Source organism: Perca fluviatilis, chromosome 3, assembly GCF_010015445.1.
Source record: "Perca fluviatilis chromosome 3, GENO_Pfluv_1.0, whole genome shotgun sequence".
Classification (NCBI taxonomy): domain Eukaryota; kingdom Metazoa; phylum Chordata; class Actinopteri; order Perciformes; family Percidae; genus Perca; species Perca fluviatilis.
Genome location: NC_053114.1, coordinates 40,009,979 through 40,034,638, shown reverse-complemented (window position 1 = coordinate 40,034,638; position 24,660 = coordinate 40,009,979). Strand labels below are relative to the sequence as shown.

The 24,660-nt window shown below is 40.4% G+C and overlaps 1 protein-coding gene across 2 annotated transcripts in view; it reads right to left on the bottom strand.

The window, feature by feature from the left end:
* Positions 1 to 20,793, bottom strand: part of LOC120555590 (sodium/potassium/calcium exchanger 1-like) — a 29,003-nt gene extending 8,210 nt beyond the window's left edge. The window contains exons 1-5 of one of the 2 annotated variants that reach the window (XM_039794384.1): positions 20,657 to 20,793; positions 18,944 to 20,082; positions 10,048 to 10,209; positions 8,396 to 8,504; positions 967 to 1,094 (exon numbers count right to left, since the gene is read on the bottom strand). In XM_039794384.1, coding sequence (XP_039650318.1) covers positions 967 to 1,094; positions 8,396 to 8,504; positions 10,048 to 10,209; positions 18,944 to 19,915 — 1,371 coding nt within the window. In that variant the 5' untranslated portion in view covers positions 19,916 to 20,082; positions 20,657 to 20,793. The other variant, XM_039794385.1, reaches the window with a different exon arrangement.
* Positions 20,794 to 24,660: the final 3,867 nt, after the last annotated feature.

Genomic DNA, 24,660 nt, shown 5'->3' with positions numbered 1-24,660 from the left:
ACATTTTTTGTATAATGCAACCAGACGCATTTGAATTTTCTCTGTGCTCATGATTCCACTTAAAATGCACTGTGGGGGTAGTAAGAGCACTTTAGTTGACCCTGTTCTGATGTGCTGATTAGAGGGCTGAACATCTTGCCTTCAATTTCACTCGAGAAAGGATTATCAGTTATTAGAGCGGCCTTCGTCGAGGCTGTGACTCGTGCAAAAGCACAAAAATCAGGGGTTAGTGAGTCGGTGGGTGGGGGGATTTTTGAATTCCCTTCTTGATGAAGATTTTTCTGCTATCAAACATCATCATCAGCAGCTGGAGATTTCTCAGTGTGACTTTGTGTTTTCTATTTTCAAAATTGACAACAGAACTGGCTATAAGGATGATAACAGTTCATTGTTTTAAACAGTCGAGGACAACATTAACACAGCCTTCACATGCTCGTCAATACTTCTTATTTCCCAGTTGTTGAGTTGTAAGTAAATAAACATGGAGTATATCAGGAGGGTACAGATGCTGTTGGGTCTTTCTCTCAGGAAATATTTAACCTTTAACATGGTGGTTTGTGTTTTGCGACACGATACAGGGAAAAGAAAAGTTAGTTAGTAGTACGCATAAGTTTTCAAGTCATGACTTTTAGAAGCACTTTGATCTCTAATGTGACCAAATGACCTAAAGGGTTGAAAGATAATTTCAATTTATTTCTTTAAACAGATCTTTGTGAATAAGTGCTTCCGTTTTCAATATTTCTGTCATCCGGTTGAGATCCTCTCTGCAGGGCCGGCCTGTGGCATAGGCAGTGTGATTTTGACAAAACGGCAAAAAGACGCTGAAAAAAGCAACAGCATTAACAAAGCGACAAAACTGTTTAAAAAAAACATTGAAAAAAGCAACAAAAACGTCAAAAAAAACCCCAGCTAAAATCTTGCCTAGGGCAGCAAATTGGTTAGGGCCGGCTCTGCCGCTCTGTGTACCTTTGACTCGTCTGGCTGGTCGGCCGTCTTCTCGCTCGTCTCTTCGGTCTTCTGCGGCTGGGAGGTGGACGGCTCGGCCGCAGCGCCGGCTGGTGCACCGGCAACACTGGCCGGCTCGTATTCACCATCTGGAGAAAGAGGAACAACTCGCAGAATGACCAAACAAATACACACAGCAGCAGATATGTATGGAGGACTCCAATTAAGTTCATTCAGTCATCTTTTTTTCATGTCTAGTTATATTGACTTAATGTTAAACACGTCAACAGGAAGATCTAGTTTAAATAGTTTGACTAAAGCTGCTCACATACACTTAATTATAATAGGAACAAAAACAATTAAAGATAAACAAAAAAACTAATGTGCATCAGTTAGGATAATAACTGAGTTTTTAAGCCCTTAAGGCTGTAATGCATCTTATGTAGTATTTTCTAATACCAAAAACAACAGCAACCCTATTAATGACTAATAATAATAATGATAGAATAACAAGAAAGTAAATAAAAACCACTATTTCTAATTTTGTGGTGAAATATATGACTCTCTTTCCAACAATTCTAAGGATCTGCAGAAACATGTTAACATCTGGGCGTGTCTAGTATCCGATCACATCTGTACTCTCTTTTTTTGTGTAAGCATTCCAAACACTTTCTTGAACTCCTGGATAACTTCTACAGAATTAATGAATGCATAATCCTCTGAAGGTGTTGGCGCTAGTTTCATTTTTTTTGGTCTTTAACAGGAAGTGTTTTTTTATTTCACATTTTTGAGACAAAAGAAATCACATTTTTAATGTTTGAGCTGAAAAAATGATTATTTTGTGGTGTCTGGTAAGAAGTGCCAGTGGGAGTGATTGGAGGTAAACATGCTTTAGTAATGGAGAAGGGACACACACACACACACACACACACACACACACACACACACACACACACACACACACACACACACACACACACACACACACACACACACACACACACACACACACACACACACACACACACACACACACACACACACACACACACACACACACACAGTCCCATCTGCATGTTAGTCCTCGGGCTGATTGATTCAGGCTCGTTGAGACCTCTCCAGACTCCATGCAGCCCCACTTTGCTCTGTACATCAGACTCTGAAGCACCTCATTACTCCACACTGTGACGCACAAACACGCCGACTGAGAGGCTCCGCTGATTGTGGAGAACAAACTCCTTCAACCCCCAAACCATCGACAACCAACCTCTTATACGAGTGCTGCACCTTCAGTACTCATATAATCTTATGGAAAAACAAAAGGTTGAAACCAGCCAACAGTCACAAAATTAAATGTTTACTACAATATTAAGACATTACAGAACATGCCTGTTTGTCTTCCTTTGCCTATTTTAAATGAGAAAATCTATATAAATGTAATTTCTGTGGGTTTGGTATGACGTTTTTAGTTTAAAATGGCGGCAGAGGGAAACCGCTAACCTACATTTGTCAAAAATGGAAAGATGAAGCTTTCAACAACTCCTAAAAATGGATTTGATCTTGTTTAATAAACCAAAATACATTTTAAGTAGATATTGTAGTTTTAGAGGCAGTAACATGATTGGAACAATATTGTATTTGAAAAGTTGTTATCATGCAAGAAAAGAGCATGTTAATGATAATATTAATCTTCAAGTTAGGCTGCTTCGGAACTACTCACATTAAAAGGTGCTCTAAGCGATGTTGGGTGACGGCACTTCTTGTTGACGTTCAAAGTATTTTCAACCAAAAAGAGGCTAGCTCGCCCCTCCCTCCTCCAAATCCCAGCCCCTCCCCCTCCCTTCCGTGCTTCGGCGCACTAACCCCCACCCCCAAATCCTTTTTGTCGGTTATTGGCTGGAATGCTGGAAGACTGTTTGTTATGTTTGGTGGTGCAGGTTGGCCAGTTTGTTTTGGTTGCTGTGTGTGGCGCCTGGGCTGTCTACAGAGACCGTGTTTTAGTTTTTATAGTGAGGAGATGTTTGCTGTATGTGACAAAAAATGTTGTAGCCTAAAAAACGCGTTTTCTTTAGTTGTGAACACTTTTTATATGGAGAATTCTACCATTAGTATAAATAGGCGGTCAGTAATACAGAAAACAACTCTAAATGCTGTTTTTGGGGAGTTAAGACTGGAGTTGGACATCTCCTGATCTGGAATTTGACCTGCTGCTGCAAAGAAAACGGCCACCGTACAGAATAAACCATTCTGATTAAGGTTACAGTGAGGTGGAACTCTCCTCTCCCGCCACACTCGAGAGAAAGCTGCAAGCAGCGATACCGGAGGTCAAGCAATTGTTTTGAACGGGCACTGCACTAGTTGATATCAGTGTTCTTATCTGACCGTGGGCTTTTATCGAGATGTCAGAGTGTACCTTAAAACAAAGAAAAGTGTTACATTCTAACATACAACTCACCTTCAGAGTGGCGGTGATATGACTTGCTCTGTAATTTGCCCGTGACTGGGACGTTCAGAGGCTTTACTTTGTTCTTTGCTGCAATCAAGAGAATCATCACTCATATGCAACATGAGTCCTTTTTATATCAATTGAGAGATATGTCGTCCACGAGCAGTTTTGTGCAGTCGAGTCAACATGCCTTTGACCTTATGCTCACACTCTGGCCATTTTGTAAAGATCGGCGTAAAATAACAAGCCTCTTTGAAACAAAAGCGCTCCAAGGACTTTAGTTAATTACCCACGGCTAAATGTAGACCTACAGACATTTGTGATCAATGTTTCTATTCTTTTCCTCAGAGGAGATTCCATAAAATAGCAATTTTTTTGGTCCAGATGAAATCTTGGTACAAAGCAGTGGGACGGTAGCCTAGAAATCTAGACGCACCCTAGCGGCAGCAAATGTAATTTGCAGCCAGGGTCGTCTAGCAACTCTCCGTTGGCTTGTGAGCTGGAAAAAACTAATTCTGGTCAGGCCAATCACATCGTGTATAGAGTCGGTGGGCGGGCTTAACATAAGGATGGCAGAGTAGCGACGGTTGCGCGTGAATTCCCTGCTACTTGAAAACAAAGAAGATGGCTGCTGCTGCTGGCAAACAGCGGTCTTTGGAATCGGCTTTAGGCTGAGACTCTGGAAGACTTGGAGTTCAGCTTTTCTTTGAGAAAAGAACAAAGAACGGCACTGAAGTCATTCTTAAAAAGGAAGAGGAGTTCGAAGTTTTGGTGACCGAATACGGCAAAAGTTTAATCTATCAACTAGCGTTGCTCTGGTTGGCTAGGAGTGCAGGGGGAATTTGAAAGACAACCGTTTATCCCGCCCCTTGGATTGAGCCCTGCCGATGGGGAGTTCCCAGACCCAACATTGTGAAGTGGGTCTGGCTTGTCAGGCTAGTGGGACAGTGTATATCTCCTCATATCCTTGGCTTTTTCTATTCAAATTAGCAAATGGATAAAAAGTATCATGGCCTTCACAAATGTTTGCTTTAGTACTGAGACTTTTCCAAAAATGCATTAACGAATGTCAGAGGAAAATTTAAGATATTGTTTATACTGTATGTTCCCTTTATTTATGGTTGTGCTAATTCAATATTCATATTGAAGAGGATGCACTTGTGAATCCTTTAACACTCCTTTTAAAACCTTTTTAACAACCATATCCTCATAGAAGCTTTTAAGGCTCCAATGAGCACCAACTAAGATGCTGTAAGAATCATGTACTGCAATTATTATTCTTCAAACAGCCAGTGTGTGAAAAAAAAGCTCAGTGATCTCAACAACAACACCGAAGCAACTGGATGCAAACAAAAAAAACATGCAACCATCAAATATATACAAACCACAATCTATATAACATTCAAAACAAGTTCAGAAACATTCGCAGGACAGAATCAGACTGGACAGAGCACAACAACAACAACAGACACGACACAGAGAAAGTCTTACCTTTCCTCTGTACTGACCCTTCCCCTCTGACATCACCATTAAAGCAGGTCTCTGATTGGCAGAGATACACAGCAGACTAAATACCCAACATTATCAGTCACCTCATTATGCGACACTTCAATTACATGCACCATAAATATGGAATGAGAATTTCCTTTTATTAAATCTATTCTTAGTGAAACAATGAAATTAAACTTTAAAATCAAAGAATTTTGCTCCTCAAGTTTCTACGTTGTAATTCAAATTTTTGACCGTCTCAAAACGGAGCACATTTCTTTTTTGTGTCAGTCAAATAAAGCTCATGTGGAGGTTTGTGATGTAGCCAGACGAAACGTGTTCACTGGTCTTTTGTTGGAGTTACTGACAGGGTTGAACTCAAGGATGCACAGGTGAACTACAATCACAACGAGACACACGACAGGAAACAGCGAGGCAACATCTTGTTGCTGCGCTTACCTCTTCTGCCTTTCCTCGGGCCGGAGCTTTTCACGGCCCCTCTAAGGGCTGCCTCTACGGATGGAAACCCACAGCAACCATTTTAACTTCATCGGACTTCTTTGTTTCCTATGTGTCTGCATCTTGTGTCCACTCAAACTGATAGAAAGCATGTGTCTGTGCTGTTCAGTGCCTTTCCAAATGGTTTGGCAGTATTTTGTGTGAGTAAACTGTTGCATTTACATCATTGATGTTCCCACTTCCCTTTAACTTCAGTTAGAGATTTCCTACAATAATACAAATAGAGTTGACTTGACTACAATGCCTTGCAGCAGAGGCGATTCCAGGATTTTTAAAGTGGAGTGGGGGAATTTTCGTTAGAATACAGCATAGAAAATTGCTTGAAAATATAGGAAATATTGGATAGGATAGAACAAAACAATGTAATTCTGCTTAATAAAACATCACATTCATTATTCATTTTAAACAAATTATATATTTGAATAAAATACACATTTTCTATAGGCTCAGTCTGCCGCTGTAAAAAAAAATAAAAAAAAAGAATTCCAGTGCTATATACAGTATACATATACAGTACAGGCCAAAAGTTTGGACACACCTTCTCATTCAATGCGTTTCCTTTATTTTCATGACTATTTACATTGTAGATTCTCACTGAAGGCATCAAAACTATGAATGAACACATATGGAATTATGTACATAACAAAAAAGTGTGAAATAACTGAAAACATGTCTTATATTTTAGATTCTAGTAGCCACCCTTTGCTTTTTTGATAGCGCTGCAAACCCTTGGTGTTCTCTCAATGAGCTTCATGAGGTAGTCACCTGAAATGGTTTTACCTTCACAGGTGTGCTTTGTCAGGGTTAATTAGTGGAATTTTTTACCTTATTAATAAAAAAGCAAAGGGTGGCTACTTTGAGTAATCTAAAATATAAGACATGTTTTCAGTTATTTCACACTTTTTTTGTTAAGTACATAATTCCATATGTGTTCATTCATAGTTTTGATGCCTTCAGTGAGAATCTACAATGTAAATAGTCATGAAAATAAAAATAAAATGCATTTAATGAGAAAGTGTGTCCAAACTTTTGGCCTGTACTGTACATGGTGAATAGTCACCATGGAAACATTAATTGGTCATGTGACAAGGGCTGGGAAAATTGGCAGGCAGCCAAGTGACAGTACTCTGATCCAATGGAAATCACAATTGTCAGATTGACAGCACTCTTGGGGGGGTGTGGGGGAGGGGTTGGACACCAGGGGGGCCCCCCCTTCTAGACCCACCCCTGCCTTGCAGCAACACTGGAGAATACACCTAGACCAAGTTTAACACTGTCAAACCATGTTTTGGTGGCTCTTGAAAGAATCCCTCAAGAAAGAATACCTTTACCTCAGATGACGTAAACATTTTCATAAATATCTGCACGTGATTTGCCTTTGTTTGGCCAGTTATCTACAGGAATAAAAAACAAAGTAAACTTGACATGCATGACCAGGGGCTAGCTAAGGCTGTAGCGGTGAAGGAATTTCTCCTGCAGTGATTAAGAGTGGCTCAACAACGTATGCCGCATAGGCACATATCTACATATGGTTTTTGGTAAGATTGATGCACGCAATGCGAAACCAAATTGTACAATGCGGTGCAAAATGAGCTCCGCCTTAGCAAACTACAACAGTAAAATCCTGCATTAATGCATGAATACTAATCATCTAATGATCTAATAGCATCACCGCCCGCCAAATTCACCCACATTTGGCCGATGGAGGGTGCTAATTTCCAACCCGGTGGGAAAAATTACATTAATGCGGTTTATCACCCACGACAACGACGCTGGTATTGTTTTCACCTTGTGTGCGTGTGTGTGTCATCATGGCAAAAAGTAATCCTGAAGACACCTACTGTAGCGGGAACTACGACACATGTTTAAACGTCAGCGGCAAGATTCTTTTCACGGTGATAGCATCACAACCATGCGATATGCAGTCACTAAACGTTACAGGTCTGAAGTTGAACTTCAGAATGAAGGCTGAGTTCTAATATGGGTGTGATCCGAGCAAGGGTGCCCGTGGTAGGGGGGTAGAAAGTAGGGAAGGGGCCAAAGCCCGCCTTTCCGGATAACCGTGCAAGATACAGTTGGGAAACTTTACAGGTGTGGTTGAGATCAAAATTGATCAGAATCATTGATCAAGATTCATTGTCATTGTACAAAATGAACAACGAAATTCTGTACAATGTTTAAGATGCTGCCTGTTCACCACAGTGGTGACACGCTGCTGCACCTGCTCCAGAGAGATAAAGAGCTTGTTCTGCTAGCACGCTGGCTCTTATCCAGCTTTTATTATCCTGTGTTGAAAAGCTGATTAAGGATCAGCGGTGGCCGAGTGCTGTGAGAGCGAGGGAACAACGACCCGATGAGTTCGAGGACGGGCTGAAGGTCGCGGCGGTTCATCACGCTGCCCTGACTTACAGGAAGTGACAGGACGGACAGAGCTGAGTCGCTGCATCCTAGAGCTGAGTCGCTGCATCCTAGAGCTGGAACATTTAGTTCATTAGTCCATCGACAGGAAATGTCATTTCAGTAATCTTTCAAGCAGAAATTCACTAGCTCCAGCTCTTCAGATTTACTGCTTTTGTGTCATACTTGATATTAATTAGATTAACTGATAAAAGAGTAATTGATAATATAAATAATCACTGGGATATTATGAGGATGAGGTACAAAAAGAACAGGACAGTATCAAGTTAAGGTGGACAGCCAAGACTCATGTGAGAAAATAAAAAATAAAAATGTATATTGCAACTGCAGATTTATGATAAACTATGAAAACGTTATCTCCCTCACAACACTCTGGAGAAAAGCTGGCTCCTTTAAGCCCACGGGGGACAGTTTTACCTTTCAGGTGTGCCTGAAAACTTGATGGAAAAACATTTAAAGATCAAATGTAAAAAAGGGTGCATTTAAACTCTTTATTACAAACACCTCGACCACCAGGCTGCAGGTTAGATATTGTTGCTGCAGAAATCGTAATGATTCACGGTTGGTTCTGGTTGTTACCTTCTCCCAGAGGGTCCAGCGTGTGGATCATCAGCTGGAAGATGGTGCTCCTCAGCGACGTGTTGTGGAGGGACGCCGAGCTGCCGCCTCGCTGCAGGACGGGACGCACCTACAGGCCGCAAGACATATAGTCAGAAATCAGACTGCAGCAATTACTTATTCAACTCACGTACTCACTAACTTGTGTGGAAGTTCAGCTCCTTATTAGACTTGTTACCCAAGATAGGTTACATTTGCCAAACACATCGGTTAGCCCTCATCCTAAAAGCCTTTTCTCTTGAAATGTTAAAAGTGAGCACTTTTACTTATATATATTTTTTTGTTATTGTTTTTAAAATAAGAACAAGTATGTAAACTAAGCATTCAAACGGGGTTGTGTTTGAACAAAAAAAACACAGCTGATTTCCATTTTCTTTATCGTACTTATAGGACTAATAGCTTTACACTGCAACAACAATAAGGTTGTCTTCTACATGGATCATTAACTGGATGCTGACTTTTTGCCTGGGACCTGCTTTAGCCGTAGTCTTTTATACATCATCATATATGCAGACATAAAGTGGACATTTGAAACCGCTTTTACAGAGTTCTAATTTTTTCTAATACGAGTTAGGTGGAGACATTGAAAAGTCAGACAGACTAAGTTGTTTTCCAACAATTCATGGAGCTAACGTTGGCTCAATGAGCTAGCTACAGCTGATAACATCTGCTCGCGTCAGTTGTGATTTCGGCCGTGCAAGAATCAGTTTCCAGCTAGAAATGAGAGGCTGATTTTGTCAACCGTAGTCTGAAAATAATGAGCCATTGTTTCAAATATTTCTATTGTTGTCACCTAGACAACGGTAGGTCTGGTTTAATTTCTCACTGGATGGACAGCACACAAGAAAATCATAATTTTTAAGACATCTAAAAGTGTATTTAACACAAAATCCTATATTGAACTGTATAAAAGACCTCGACAAGACCAGCCTCGAAGTTAAAATAACTTTTCCGTGATTTGCAGAAGTTATTTTCAATGAGCGCACAAAAGGTAAAAGAATCTCAGGGATTAAATTCTGCCTTTACATAAGGAATTCAATTACCAACATTATTGGAAATTTACTGAATAAATCAAATGAGCATAGAAAATCAAGGTGCAGCAAAGGGGAAGCTCTAACAACCAAAATGAAGAAACGATATGAATCTAACTCCAGTCCACATCAACAATAGTCTATATCCACGATGTTCCGTTGCTGCCAGAAATCCCGCCGGATGTCACTCTTTTCGGCCAGATGTCTGTTACTTTCCGCTTTGGAATTTTAAACTCCGGTGGATTTATGAGGACTATGGTTAACTGCTCCTCAGATCTCTGCAGGGTAAAATCAGACAGCTAGCTAGACTATCTGTCCAATCTGAGTTTTCTGTTGCACGACTAAAACTACTTTTGAACGCACACATGTTCCACCAAAACAAGCGGCAACATGGCTCTGTCCAGCGCTTAGTGCCGCCCAAGACGATTGTGATTGGTTTCAAGAAATGCCAATAAACCAGAGCACGTTTTTCTCCCATCCTGGAACGCTGTGTGGACTCGCCAGACCCTCCCCCGCAAGGCTGTGGAAGAAGGTCTGGCAAACCGAGACTACATCAACAATAATACATTTAGTTTTTCGTACTTTGAGTCTTGTTCTGTCCTCTTGTGGCTCTGATGGCGGTTTGATGGGTTGAAGGGAGCTCTGAGGTGGTTCAGGTTCAGGTTTATCTTTAGCTTTTGGTGCAGGAGGAGGAGCAGCAGCAGAGGGAGCAGCAGGAGGTGGTGCTGGTGGAGCTTCACTATCCTGTAAAGTCAGTGACAACATAATCAGTTAGCAGCATCTCAGTAATTCAGTGTACATGCATACAGGGTGTTGTTTGTTCCATTGTGAAACTGATCTAGAGCTGGGTGATATGGAAAAAACAAACCAATATAATATTTTTGACCAAATATCACATCAATGTCGATATTATGGTGATATAGTAGGGTTGACTATTGGTGCTTTAAGGCAAATAACAATAAATAAACAGCTAGGAAGTCTGGTCTGGAAAACTACATCACTTTACTGTAATGCAGCCCTTAGAACCAGGAAAACACTTGTGTCATATCTGGATATTATGATATTCAAAATTGAAGACGATATCTAGCCTCATATCAATGTTGATATGTCGATATATTGCCCAGCCCTAAACTGAACTGTGAAAAAATTCTGCATCACAGATTCCCATTTCCAAATCCTGATGGTCCACCCTCACGGACAATGCACAAATGTGGGTTTTTTACTTGACGTTTTTTTTTTAACTTTCTTTATGGGAATTTTAGCATCGTAAAATACACTTCAGTCAAAGTTGACAGAACAAAATAAAACTAAGAAAAGCCAGTCTTTCCACTTTTCCAACCACCACAACTCTAGTTTTGGTTGAAATAAACACATAGTTTACCAATACATGTGAAAACATGTTGGCTCTATACACGCTAAAAGTATTGCTTTTTTTTTTTAAATGGAGTCTGGTGAGTTTGTGAAGGTAAATACAAGCTGGACAGTTGCCCTATTAACTTACACTGTAGCTTGTGTAAGAAATAAAAATAATCAGTCAAGCTGGCTATGCTTTATGAGGATACAAATTATAGTTGAATAGTATTGTGTGTTTAGTGTGTTTAGTGGAAGAGCACTGTGACATCTTAGTCAGGCAAAATGAGAAAAGGATACTGTTGTACGTGCAGAAAGCAGCACTGTATGACGGTGGTCAGAGAGCAACAAGAGTGCAGCAACGAAGTTAATATCAGTTTGATATCAGTTTGACCATGAAAATAAGTTACTCCTCAACCTGTGACAGGCAACAGCGGCGCATTGTTCTCTCTGACCATCAGCATAGCTAAAGTCTGTCTAACAACTGATGAAGAGGGTGTGTGTCAAAAGACTGACGATTCCTCCTCAACTTCTAATAAACAAATCAAAATGCTCTTAGAGAATGATATATGAATTCATGTATAAGCCAGAAAATTCAGTCTGATGAGAGAAGCCTGTGTGCCTGCTCAACTCGGACCCGTGTACACGTTTATGCTCTAATGATTTTACTTAAATAAATATTTGTTAAACTTTTAAGTCCTCTCCTTGTCTACTTAGTGGATTTTTAACACGCACACTTGTTTTCGCCGATGCCAAATGCAGCGATCTCGCTTAATACTAGACCAGTATGTCAAAGATTGTTGTTCCCATCAGTCACTTCGACACAATAACATAGGAAAATAGGGTCCAGGTTGAAGAAAAAAAACGGTAGTTACCCTTTAAGCTAAATTTTAAGAAATGGTTGATGAATAAACTAGGTGTGTATTATAGTCTATGCTTGCATTCCTCTGATTTCATGTCTTTAATCCTTGTTCCTGTGTACATTTAAAATTCCAGGCTGGACACCATGTGCCAGTCCTCCTCCTAATCATAGACAGTATATAAGAATGGACCAACAGATCCCGTTGCTCTGGACGGAGACCAGTGAAGGATATTAGAAGCACTTTTCCGGTGATCACTTGCTTTACTGAGCAGCCTCCAACTGAGAGAGACAACGTAAATGTGACGTGACGTTGTAAGTCTTCTGGTAGCTGTGCCAAGAGAAATCTCAATCATTCCCAATCTTGCAGAGACGGAGAGTGTAGGTATACGTAAGGAGATAACATGGACACAGGCTAATTATTGCTAACTAAAATGCTAGTTAACATTAGTAATTAAACCTAAACAGCTAATGTAAGTTGAAACTGCCTGCGAGCTTCTCCTGTACTATACGGTAATTCCTCTACTGTGTGACACAATCGCCTATTTTTACAAAAACGGTAATGGAGCCTTTTATACATTGTCGTGTTTCTTTAGAAATAAACAACGGAAAAATAGAGTCTTTAAACACTTCAGATGTAAAGTTATTCGCGGTCAAGTGACGTCAAAATGAAAGCTAGTCAGTGGAATGCTAACAGGAGGTGATCGCTTTGTAGCATCAAAATGGCGCCATAGGAGGTTCGAGTTCTGAAGTGAAGTTTAACACTTCCGTGATTTCCATGGTAACGCTGTGTTTTAACGTCACATCGCTTTGAATTGTGGGCAGTTCCCTCAGTCAAAGTCCGTAGAGGACTTACCGGGAACACGCCTCAAAGTCAGTGTGGACATTTGGGATTGGGCCAAATGATTGTACAGTAATCCACTCACTACAGTATGAGTTTCTTGTTATATCGGCAAAAAAGCACATCACAAACCTTGAGCCTTAAAGTGGATAATGCTTTTATTACTTCATCCTGAGGTAGTGTTAATTTCGTCAGACGAGACGAGACTAAATATGTACGCCAACGACCTTTTTTTCCATGACTAAGACAAGACAATGACGAGACTGCGCCAATGTCCAAAAATGCTGACTAAGACTAAATTAACATGCATTATTGTTGATAAAAAAAGACAAGACTAAAATGTTTTACATAAAATAAATTACATAAAAACTAATATAAAATCTCTCTTCATTTTCATCTACATTCGTCTCTACTTTCTCATCATGAGATAGAATATTCAGCTGTTACTAGGGTTGGGTACCGAGACCCGGTGCTAATACGGCACCGACCGGTGCCTTAACAACAGTTATCTACCAGACAGAATAGCAACGAGGATTTCGGTGCCACTTAAATGCCTGCACTTCTCTCTGATGCTCCTAAATGGATGTTAGAGGCAACCGAAACATCGCCGCACGGGACGCTAGTTAACACTATACTTGTTAGCAGGTAACGTTAGCCTACCGTTAGCTAGTTAACACTACATTCGACAGCAGGTAACGTTAGCCTACCGTTAGCTAGTTAACACTACATTCGACAGCAGGTAACGTTAGCCTACCGTTAGCTAGTTAACACTACATTCGACAGCAGGTAACGTTAGCCTACCGTTAGCTAGTTAACACTACATTTGACAGCAGTTAATGTTAGCCTACCGTTAGCTAGTTAACACTACATTCGACAGCAGGTAACGTTAGCCTACATGGAGTTAGCTAGCAGCTGGATTAAACACGGTTAAAATGCTGACAGCTAAACGGTGTAAAAGTTTGTCTGTATTTCACTGGAGAGGATTCCAACACTGAGACATACGACAGTCTGCTGCTGCCGTTGTCTGAAAACCAACACATACTGCAGTGGTCATCAACTCCATTTTTCCAAGGGCCAGAATGTTTGTAAGCAGACACTCTGGGGACCGGACTTTCAAATAAAGAAAATAAAATGAATTATACCTAATACGCCTATTCTTGTTCGAGATTTTCACTTTCTTACTGAATTAATACTATATATTTTTTTTACATGTATTAGTGTGAGCAAACTCCTAAAAAACATGGAAACTCCATAATGATAACTGGCTCTTTAACTACAAAATGATCTCAGACTAGGAGGCAGTTCACTGAGGAGTGATGGTTAAAGTCTGTGATTATGGAAGCATGGTTGTAGTAGGCCTATCCAGCGTCCTGATTGGTGGAAAATGCTTGCAGAAAGAAACGGCTGTTGTCAGGTAAACATGTCACTGTCAAAGAGGCCTGAAGCGAAAAGTTGACTGGAAAAGCCCAGCTTTAATGATGAATGGACTGATAAGCAGGCAGATTCCCGGCAAACTAAGATAAACGGACTAAAAACCGACAGCTTTTGTTTCAGCTTGTTTGTAAATATTCTCTATTTGCAGAGTAGAGCTGTGTTTGCGTAAAACAGCGCGGTGGCCAAGAGTGGACTGAGCAGACTGAGCAGATTGAAAGATCGCTTTCTACATGTTTATGCCTGTCTACACAGGTGAGTGCATTGATAAGTATTGACTACTTACTCACGAAGGTTTAATTGTAGCCTATTTACAGAAAAGAGACTAGCGTGAGTTCATCTGCCCCAGCGGCCATTGGTAATCCTCTCTGTATCGTTCCCAGTCAGGTGCTGCGTGTTTTAACGCACACACATCTCGGCTCAGCTGTGTGTCTGGAGCTCGGGAATCGCTGTACAGAATCCCAACATGTGAATAGAGATGCAAATACAGGGGGCTGGGTTTTTGCTCTAAATGCTTGAACTGATTAATAACAGAACACATTTTTTCCTCTTTACATTTTGTGAATTCATGATTATTCCGCGGGCCAGACTAAAAGCTTTGGCGGGTTGGATGTGGCCCGCGGGCTGCCAGTTGACGTTGGCTGACATACTGTATGTTGCGTTCACTTGAAACTCGCCTCGCCAGCCTCGTGCTGCATTCAAAGTTATTGTTAAATACCCTTTTCCCATCCAGTGGTTGTTTTTGTCGGAATTTACTGGTGAAATAAGGAAGAGGCTCGATATTTATATAACTTTATATAATTTATTTTTATATAACTATTTGACTGAAATGGTTATCAGAAATAATCTCAGAAATAATTTGTTATTTAATAAAAGACTAAAATGTTTTGACTAAAACTCGACTAAAATGACGAGACTTTTAGTCGACTAAAACTTGACTAACAAAAAAAGATATGCGAATGACTAAATATGACTAAAACTAACAAGGACATTTGGCACAAGACTAAGACTAAATTAAAAATTGGTGACAAAATTAACACTAGTCTGAGGCCCCGTGTCAAAATCTTGTTTTAACGCCTTCATTGTTTGCGCTGATGCTGTGCTTAAATGGTGCATATTGCTTAATAAAGTTGTGTTTGATCAATCACAACTTAATAATCAAATTACCACACAGCAAACCTAGGCCTGTTTAATAGTGGAGCATAGGAAGACCACACACAGTGCACAAAGAGGGGAGGGGTGGGGGAGGTTGATCACTTTTGCCCCCAAACACCTTGAAGGTTAGTCTGGCCGTGGCTGCAAGAAGATCTGGTCTACCTCAGTCACTTGCCTTCGGACATGGTCTTGGTCAAATCACTTGTTAAATTGAAGTGATTTTTTATTTTACAACCGTTTTACAACACAGACTCAATGTCAGATAGCACGCGTGGACACTTATGTGCACATGTGGCACAAACATTGGGTCACACGTGCATGAACAGTTTCTTATTTTAATATTCTTATCATTAAACTCGTACTTTTTTCCCATGAGGCTTGGTGGTACGAGTGCTCCAAGTCAGATTCACCAAACTCTCCTAACTGCACAAACCTGCTGAGCCTCTCCTGTTTTGTGAGTAGTTGCAGTTGCACGTTTGTGAGATTTGATCATTAACGAAATCCATTCACAATATGCTACATGAAGCAATCTAGTTCCCTCTGTTTGTGGGCGAATCAAAAGTGTTAAAAAAAAGAATTTCACGGCGTATTAAGGGACCTGAAAATCATCACCACAGCTGTCTCCGTTACTGACAGATAAAGCAGCAATGGTTGGACATGCAGTCAGACTCTAAAACAGGAGGCGGTCTAAGCAACATCATGGAGATGGACGACATGATTCATTACAGGTGATGTTAGGAACACGTCGGCGGTCATTACAGAGAATATATGTTCCTTCTGGATATCGAATTGCATAAAGACCCAGAGGGAGACGTACGAGTTGTCAAGCCAAATAAAACCGGTTACCAGTTAATAGGCAAATACTGATGCACATCACACCGATGCGATGAACAGAATATTCATTTTACCTCAATTTATTTACTTTGGTATAGTTGATTTTGTTTTTCATTTAGATATATAATAAAATATATTGTCTCAAATCCCTCAGATGTGTTTAAGAATAATGATTGCTGCCCGAGTCTGCAACACGATCCTGAATGCTCCCTGCGTCCTGTATTCAACAAGTATCCTTCTCTGAACACAATGCAGAGATAAGACTGTAAATACTCAAAAAGGAAACTGTTGAACAATGCATTTATTTGAATTCCTGGAAGAGGATATTTTAAATTCCAGTGATTCAGACCCATTAATGTGGCAGCACAGACTGACTGCAGACGTGCCTCAGGCCACTTGAAGAATGTGCGGGTGTACTTGAAATACTGAAACGCAGTTCTGCATGTTAATTACCGGCACAGACATTTACTGCTTTCTGTCAGCTGCAGGACGCCGTTAGTCTGCAGGGGTTCTGCAAAGGAATAAGCCCTTTAAAAATACATTTTTGTTTTCATTCTAAATTAATAACATCTCTACATACTGGTATTTCGGGGCTGTGGCAGAGTGATGTCTCAATCACACGCTGTCTGTGACACCTGGAGTCCTTTCTGTTCAGCAGGATCAAAGGATTTTACACAAATACAGGCTGTCATCAGCTCAGACCCACAAACCACTGTCCTTATTCACTGTATCCGAGCAGGCAGCAGTCCCAACTGTGAGGAGATGAAAGGTAGAAAATATACTGTGTACAGATGGAAGTCTGAATGTCTGGTAATAACTGCTATGTAGAGACATGTGTTTTGTGTTTTGTTATATCTGGTTACTGTATGTTTTTTTTTTTTTTTGCTGAGGTGGGTTGCACAAAAGCACAATAGTTTAAAATCAACAGCTGTTGAGTTCATTCAACACTTCATATTAAGTATGTAAGGAGTTCTTTTTCCTGATGTATCGCAGAACAACTTGCACTTGAAAGGGTGACTGTTTTTTTCAAACCTATTATCCTATGTTTTTGTGTCTAAGTGACTGATGGGAACAACAATCTTTGAAATTGGTCCAGCATTTAGCAAGATCGCTGCAGTCGGCAGCGGCGAAACAAGCTACAGTGTAAGTTAATAGGACAATTGTCCAGCTTGTATTTACCTTCACGAAAGTGCTCGTTTTGCCACTGACAGGCTCAGATTAATAAAAAGTGTCTGACAACATTATGGAAAGGATTTCTAAGGAGGTTGACCTTTCTGTGAAAGAATAAGATCCTTTTTTTAAACAAAAACATCCACAAAATTGCGTTGGCTAAACCCACCAGACTCCATGTAAATAAACAGTAATTTTAGCATCGTAAAATACACTTCATTCAAAGTTCAGCAGAAACAAAATAAAACTATGAAAAGCCGTTTTGGATCATTTTTCCACTTTTCCAACCATCACAACTCTAGTTTTAGTTGAAATAAACACATAGTTTACCAATACATGTGAAAACATGTTGGCTCTATACACGCAACAAGTATTGTTTTTTTAAATGGAGTCTGGTGGGTTTAGCACTAGCTACTTCAGAGCTGTTTCTGGTTAAACAGAAAGGTCTCAAAGAGGTTTTAAAGGTCTATCTCCGAAGGGATCCTTTCCATAATGTTGTCACAAACTTAGAATATTAATCTGAGCCTGTCAGCGGCAAAACAAGCACTTTCGTGAAGGTAAATACAAGCTGGACAATTGCCCTATTAACTTACACTGTACTGTTTCGCTGCTGCCAACTGCAGCAATCTTGCTGAATACTGGACCGAATGTGTCAAAGATTGTTGTTCCAGTCAGTCACTTCGACACAAAAACATAGGATAATAGGTGGATAAAAACGGAAGTTACCCTTTAACATAAAATTAACAACAAATTTGATTGTGCAGTGATTTGCCAAAGTGTGATGTAAAATATATTGATATCAGGAAAATATTCGGTCTAATACTGATGTTACGTTGGGCAGACAACAAACAAATTTCTCAATGAATTGTATGGTCTATAAAATGTTTAAAATAAATTCTCAGAGCACGATCAAGTTTAGGCTACATATTCAAATTGCTTGCTTAATCCAACCTATGATCCAAAACCCCAAAGAAAGTCAGTTAAATGTAAAAATATTTATATATATAAATATTTACATTTAAAAAGCCTCTCCTCTCCTCTCCTTTTAACTATTTGACACAACACAACATTTTAGCTCTCGACAACAGACACAGAAAAAGCCAATTCAAAAAAAAACTGTCACTGTGAAACCAACACTATCATCACTGGAAACATTGCAGTGTAGCATGGTTTAGATTTATTTTAAATTGCAAATTAGGGAAGGAGCCATATTGCGGCTGTTATCAGTTATTTGGAGTTACCGACGTGGAATGGAAAGCTGAGAGTTCTGTCATATAACTGATATGACACTGAGGCAGCACTGTATTTAATTATTAAATCAGCTTTGATGGATAGAAACACTGGCAGAGGGTTGATTCCTACAACCTCAGTGTAAGAGCAAATCATATTGTTGTGCATTGCATTAGGGCTGGGCAATATATCGATATTATATCGACATCGATATATGAGACTAGATATTGTCTTACATTCTAGAAATCGTAATATCGTGATATGACACAAGTGTTGTCTTTTCCTGATTTTAAAGGCTGCATTTCTGTAAAGTTATGTAGTTTTCTGAACTTACCAAGCTGTTCTATTATTGCTTTTGCCTTTACCCACTTATCATTATATCCACATTATTGATGATTATCTAAAATCTCATTGTGTAAATTTTTTGTCAAAAGTTAATCCTACAATATCAAGGCAATATCGGCATTGATGAATTTGGTCAAACATATCCTGATATTTGATTTTCTCCATATCGCCCAGCTGTACATTGCACCCCTTCCTGAGATATATTTAACTACAACATCCATCTTTGAGCTACTTTTCCCCCCAAATGCGCGTCACCAACTGACCTTCTCCGGCTCCTCTGCGGTCCACACCTTGACGATACTCATGTGCTTGTTAATCTGGCTCTTGACGGCGTGCTCGATCTGACTGTTGAACTTCATGAAGCTCACGTAGCTGACGTAGCCCAGCACCAGCATCATGCTCTCCCACCACAGGATCATGTTGTCCAGGAAGAAGACGATCAGCATGATCAGGTCCAGGATGTAGAAGGTGACATCTCTGAAGAGCGGCCACCAGGTCAGGTGCAGCATCTCCCGGGAGAACACGGCGCACATGCCGATCACGAACAGGATGTTGAAGACGGCCGAGCCCACGATGGTGCCGATGCCCACGTTGCTGTGGGAGATGAAGACTCCGATCAGGGAGGTGAAGAGCTCCGGGGCGGAGCCTCCGGCCGCCATGAAGGTGGCCCCGGCCACGTCGTCCGAGATCTGCAGCTTGGTGGTGATGACCTCCAGCCCGGGAACAAAGAACTCATCGCAGACGATGGCCAGTGCCACAAACATGTAGACCATGCCGAGGACGTGCAGGGCCACCCATCCCTGCTGTCGCTGCTCCACTGAGAAGATGTCCTCTGGGTAATCGCCCTTCCTGTGAGGGGGCTGAGGTGGGGGGCGAGGGGGAGCGGCGGTGGTTGGTGGCGGTGGAGGAGGTTTGGGGGGCTGAGGATCTACGTATATACACTGTTCAATGTCTGTCCTGTTGACAATCATCACCAGGGGAGGTGTGGTGCTCTCAGGTGAGACAACCTCCTCCTCCGTCTCATTGGACGCCATCACCTCCCGAATGTTGACCTTTACATCACCCGCCTCTGCTCCGAGTGCGTCATGCGTCTGGGCGGAGGCTCGCGGCTCTGACAGCCTGGCCTTCAGAGTCAGCGTGTAGACCAAACACAGCAGCACACCTGAGACGAGGAAGAGGACGCGACTGCGCTTGAGTCTCCTCCTGTGAGGAGAGTGCTTCTTCATTGCCATCATTGCGGTCTCGACTCCAAAACAGGAAGTTATGCCAGATGCATGGCTATTCTTCGATAAGTGCAGCTCCGTTATGTGGCGAGAAGACTCCGCTGGCAGGGAGGAGACACACACCCGTACACGGAGCGCGTTTCATCTTTTTCAGCGGGCAGCTTCAACCTGTGGAAGGACTGAAAACAAAAAGCAGTTTAAAAAAAAAATAAAAATCACATCATCATGAACATGTGCATTTTATATGCCCTCTCTGCTTGCATAGCTGCAGAGGCAGAGCTACTGAGGGGAAGTGCGTGTGTTGGGTGGGGTGATGGGGATGCAGACAGCCACCTGTTACTATGGCTACATAATCACACAGGCTTTGGCTTCTCACAAAACAGGAGTGCATTGAAGACACATTAAACATATTAAAACGGGAAGAAAAAAAACCGGACTTGCTTCACAATTAAATCCGAAATTGCCTCTGATTATATTTAGCGTGAGCGTGATGAAATGCGCGCGTGCAGTAAATGAAACGTTAATTAACCCTACCCGTTGTGCATTAAGATGTCCAGGTTAATAAAAAGCACCAAATCTGTGACTAAAAAAAGGGCGTGCTTAGGTCTAATTGCAGAGTAATTGAGGCCAGCGCGGATTATCATGTAACAAAGCATTAATCTATATTCCTTCACCATCCAATAAAAATAATAACAAAGACACAATAAAATCCAGAAAGCGGCTGTGTGCAGTGCGTGGTGGTGCGGGTCTTACCTGTAGCGCCGGCTGCGGACAGTCCCTCCAGCTGTGCGTAACGGGCGCAGAGATGCTGACTCCGGGTTTTGGGGAGCTACGAGGGCGCAGCGCATGTCAGGGCTTGAACGAAGCTCAGCATAATGCTGCTAAGAGGATTAGAAACCGAACACCTCTCATCTTCCCTTTCACACATAACGCTGTATCAATACACCAACATTCAAAGTGATGTGCTGGTCGCAGCTGCCAATTTGAGGTGAAACCTCTGCGGCGGCGGCGGCTGTGAGCGCGGTGCCTGTTGAATGTAGAATAATGAGATTCTCAGAGGCTGACAGGAGGAGTTTGGCCGTTGTTTTGGGTGTGGTCAGGTGTAGCCTCATTTTAGGAGCGTGGGGAATTGATTTTATTTGTCTATTTAAAGAGAAGAACGTGAAAATTAATGTGGAAAACAAGTTATCTTTGGGTTTAGCAGAACAAAATATTTGCTTTGCAGTGAGGATAAAGAGTATGTGGACTGTAATTCGAGTAGAGTTAAGTAAAGATGGATCAATGATAAATGAAGGTAAATGTGACCAAATTATTTTTCACTGTATATATTTACAAAAAGTCTAAAACTTAGCAATAAAAAAGGTTTCACTTCATTTATTCATTTTTAAATTAAACATTTTACATCAAGTCCAGTCCTTGCTCACTCAGGTGTGTTCACTTGTTCTGGTTGATTAGAAACGCTGGGGACTACATGAGGTCCCCATACAGTCCAAATAAGGATGGTAAAGGTTTAAGTTGTCCTGCCCTAACAGATAGACCAAAGAGAGTGAGGGAGACGTGTCTGAACCTAATCAGAACCTAATCTTTATAGTCTAAATCCTCGACGTTCCATTCCCGGGATTGCTCCGACATTTAGGCCGGATGTTACGTTGTCTTGGGCTTCCTTTGTGTTGGCATTTTAAACTTCCGTCGATTTATGGAGGACTGCTCCTCAGATCTCTGCAGGGTAAATCCAGACAGCTAGCTAGACTATCTGTCCAATCAGAGTTTTCTGTTGTACAACTAAAACAACTTTTCCTTCCCAAGGCTATTTTGCAGAGGCGCCGTTGCTCTGTACAGGGCTTAGCACCGCCCAAGACGATAGTGATTGGTTTAAAGACATGCCAATAAACCAGAGTATGTTTTTCTGGCAAAGAGAGACTACACTGATTATAACTTCATTGAACTGTTAAAAGAATATCAATTTTTAAAAAACTAGAACTGTCCTGGAAAAATATTTGGTCAACCGATACATTTTCTTTAACATTTAACACTTTTTTTCTTGCACAAGCTGACATATCCAACAGTTTCCAGGTTTCCCTGAAAGCCTCCTGGACAAACTTTATTACAGTGACACTTTTTTGTTAATCTTTTTAGAAAAGCAGAAAGGTTAAAGGGATAGTTCTGATCTTTTGATGTGGGGTTGTACGAGGTAATTATCCATAGTCAGTGTTTTAGCTACAGTAGATGGAGGTCAGCACTCTCCCAGTTTGGAGAAGCAGGCAGGAGTACCGACATGGTAGCTAAGCAAAAAAAACAACCTCTTTACAACATCTTTGACATTTCACAACAGAAACTTAGATCTTAAAAAAACAGCCCACCTTCAAAATAGGAACTATGATGTTTATTTTTATCAGAGCACCATTAATTGTGACTTACAATCAAGTCTGAATCTGCCTGCATAAGGACTTTTGAAATGCAATACAATGTCTTAATCAAGCTGTATGTCCACTACACATCCTTACCAAAAGACACCTTTAAAAATCTAAATATGTATAGACAAACAAATTAAAATCAACAAAAAAGAAATTTAAAACCCAAAAAAAAGACAACAAATAACTCATGTACAGTCAATGGGGAAAATAAATTATGAGAACAGGAAGTGGATGGCTCATCAGGACAGTTACCAAGAAGTGAAATATTTCTTTCATTAATACAACATGGATGAATATTTGATCTTTCAGAGTACAAGTTTACAGTAATGACTTCCTGGACGCTGAGTTTATGAATGTATGTTTTTCATATCTCGGACGGTTCAGTGGGACATGTGGGCTCCAAATGGAACAAATCATCAAAACAAAGACTAGTAATAAAACTAAACAAAAGATCAGAAAAGTTGCACAATATTTGTTAGCACATCCTGCTAAAATGTTCAAGTTAAGTCTGCCTGTTCAGCCACAAGATTTCTCAAGATAACGTTAAGAGTTAGTCTGTTGTTTATCGTCAGGAGTACAGCTTGAATCCCCAAGATTTTCGAGAAGCTGCCGCTCGTTAAAGACATGAATTGTCCAAGAAAATATGAGCAACACATTCCTGTTTAAAGCTGAAGTAGGGAAGATATTTAAAAAATAATAATTACTGGATTCCTGATGCTGATACAGATATTAATATTAGACTAAAACAAATATGCACGATGTTTTAACATTAACCACACTGTTTTAATAAGTATCCCTTAAAGGTGCAGTAGGTAAGACTTATAAAACTAACTTTCGGTCATATTTGCTGAAACTGACCCTATGTTCCAGTAGAACTACATGAAGCAGGTAACAAAAACAAAAAAATCCGACTCCTCTGGCACCACCTACAGCCTGTAGTGCGATTTGCTAAAATCCACCACTCCCTGTTCAGATGCACCAATCAGGGCCAGGGGGGGTGTCTAACTGTGTGTCAATCACTGCTCATGCACACACATTCATTCTCCCTTGTGGGGGGAGGGGCTTAGGAGACAGTTTTGGGCTTTAGCGGAAAGGGGGGAGGGACTGAGAAGTTGTTGATGTTCAAATTTGTTGGCTAAGTCTTGGATCTTCGCAATCCTACCTACAGCACCTTTAAAGCTATAGTGAGTAGTTTCTGTCTCCCCCATGAGGAATTCTGAGTAATCCACATGATACAAGCCTTCTGTGATTGCGTTTCCTCCACACAGTTGCTAGTAGCCAAGGAGGACATGGATGATTAAAAGAACATGATGGACTCTTAAGAAGAGGGAATTATCTTCACTTGAGTTTCTGCGTGGGAAAGTCGCCAGATGACACAATCTTCTGACCATAGTCATAGTGAGAAATCCAGAGAGTTGTGTGGAGCCGATAGTCTTCATTAGCTTTGTAGCAACTCATTTGGCAATGGCTTGAATGTAACGGACGTTCATTATTATAAAAAAGTTACGCACTAAATCTTTAAAGTTGGTTTGTTAAAAAGAAGAATTGTGTCCAAGAAATGTACTGAATAGGATGTTTTAAAATTAAAACAATTATAATTGTAAGTTCTCACCATATGAACTGGTTCAAACAGCAACGTGTAGAACTGTTATTGTGTTGTACGTTTTTGTTTGTAGAAAAATTAGACAATATCTGGAGAACAACTGCAACGCACACTGACCACCTGTATCATTTGATTGAACAACTGTGTGGGCTTCAGAGTTGTTATTCTAGTTTTGTATTTTCATTGGTTTTTATTTTAATGTCATCTTTATTTTCAATTCAGTTAGTTTTCCAGAGTGGGTTTTCACATTTTAGTTTAGTTTGTATTATTTAAAAAATATTAGTTTTAGTTTAGATTTTATTAGTTTCAGTATTATTATTATTTTTTTTATTATAATATGGGGGGTATTTGTCAGGGGCAAGATTTAAGAAGTTCAGAATAGGTATTACTATACAAACACAGAGACATCTCAGTCTCTATAAATATATGCACCAAAGCCTCATCATGCTTGTGTTGACAAATTGGATCAAATTGACAAAGACTAAAACTAAAGCCATTTCCTGTATATATTTTTTTATTTTAGTCAGTAAGTACACAATATTGTATCAGCATTCATTTTTGGTCTAGTTTTTATTTTTATTTCAGTTGACTGAAATGTTTTTTTACACCTAGTTTTAAGTTTAGTTTTAGTTAACTATAATAACCTTAGTGGGCTAACTTAGAAAACAACAGGTGCAAGTGTTGCCTACATCTCAGTGTCCACATGTTGGATCCATGAGGGTGGAGAGGAAGCAGCGTCA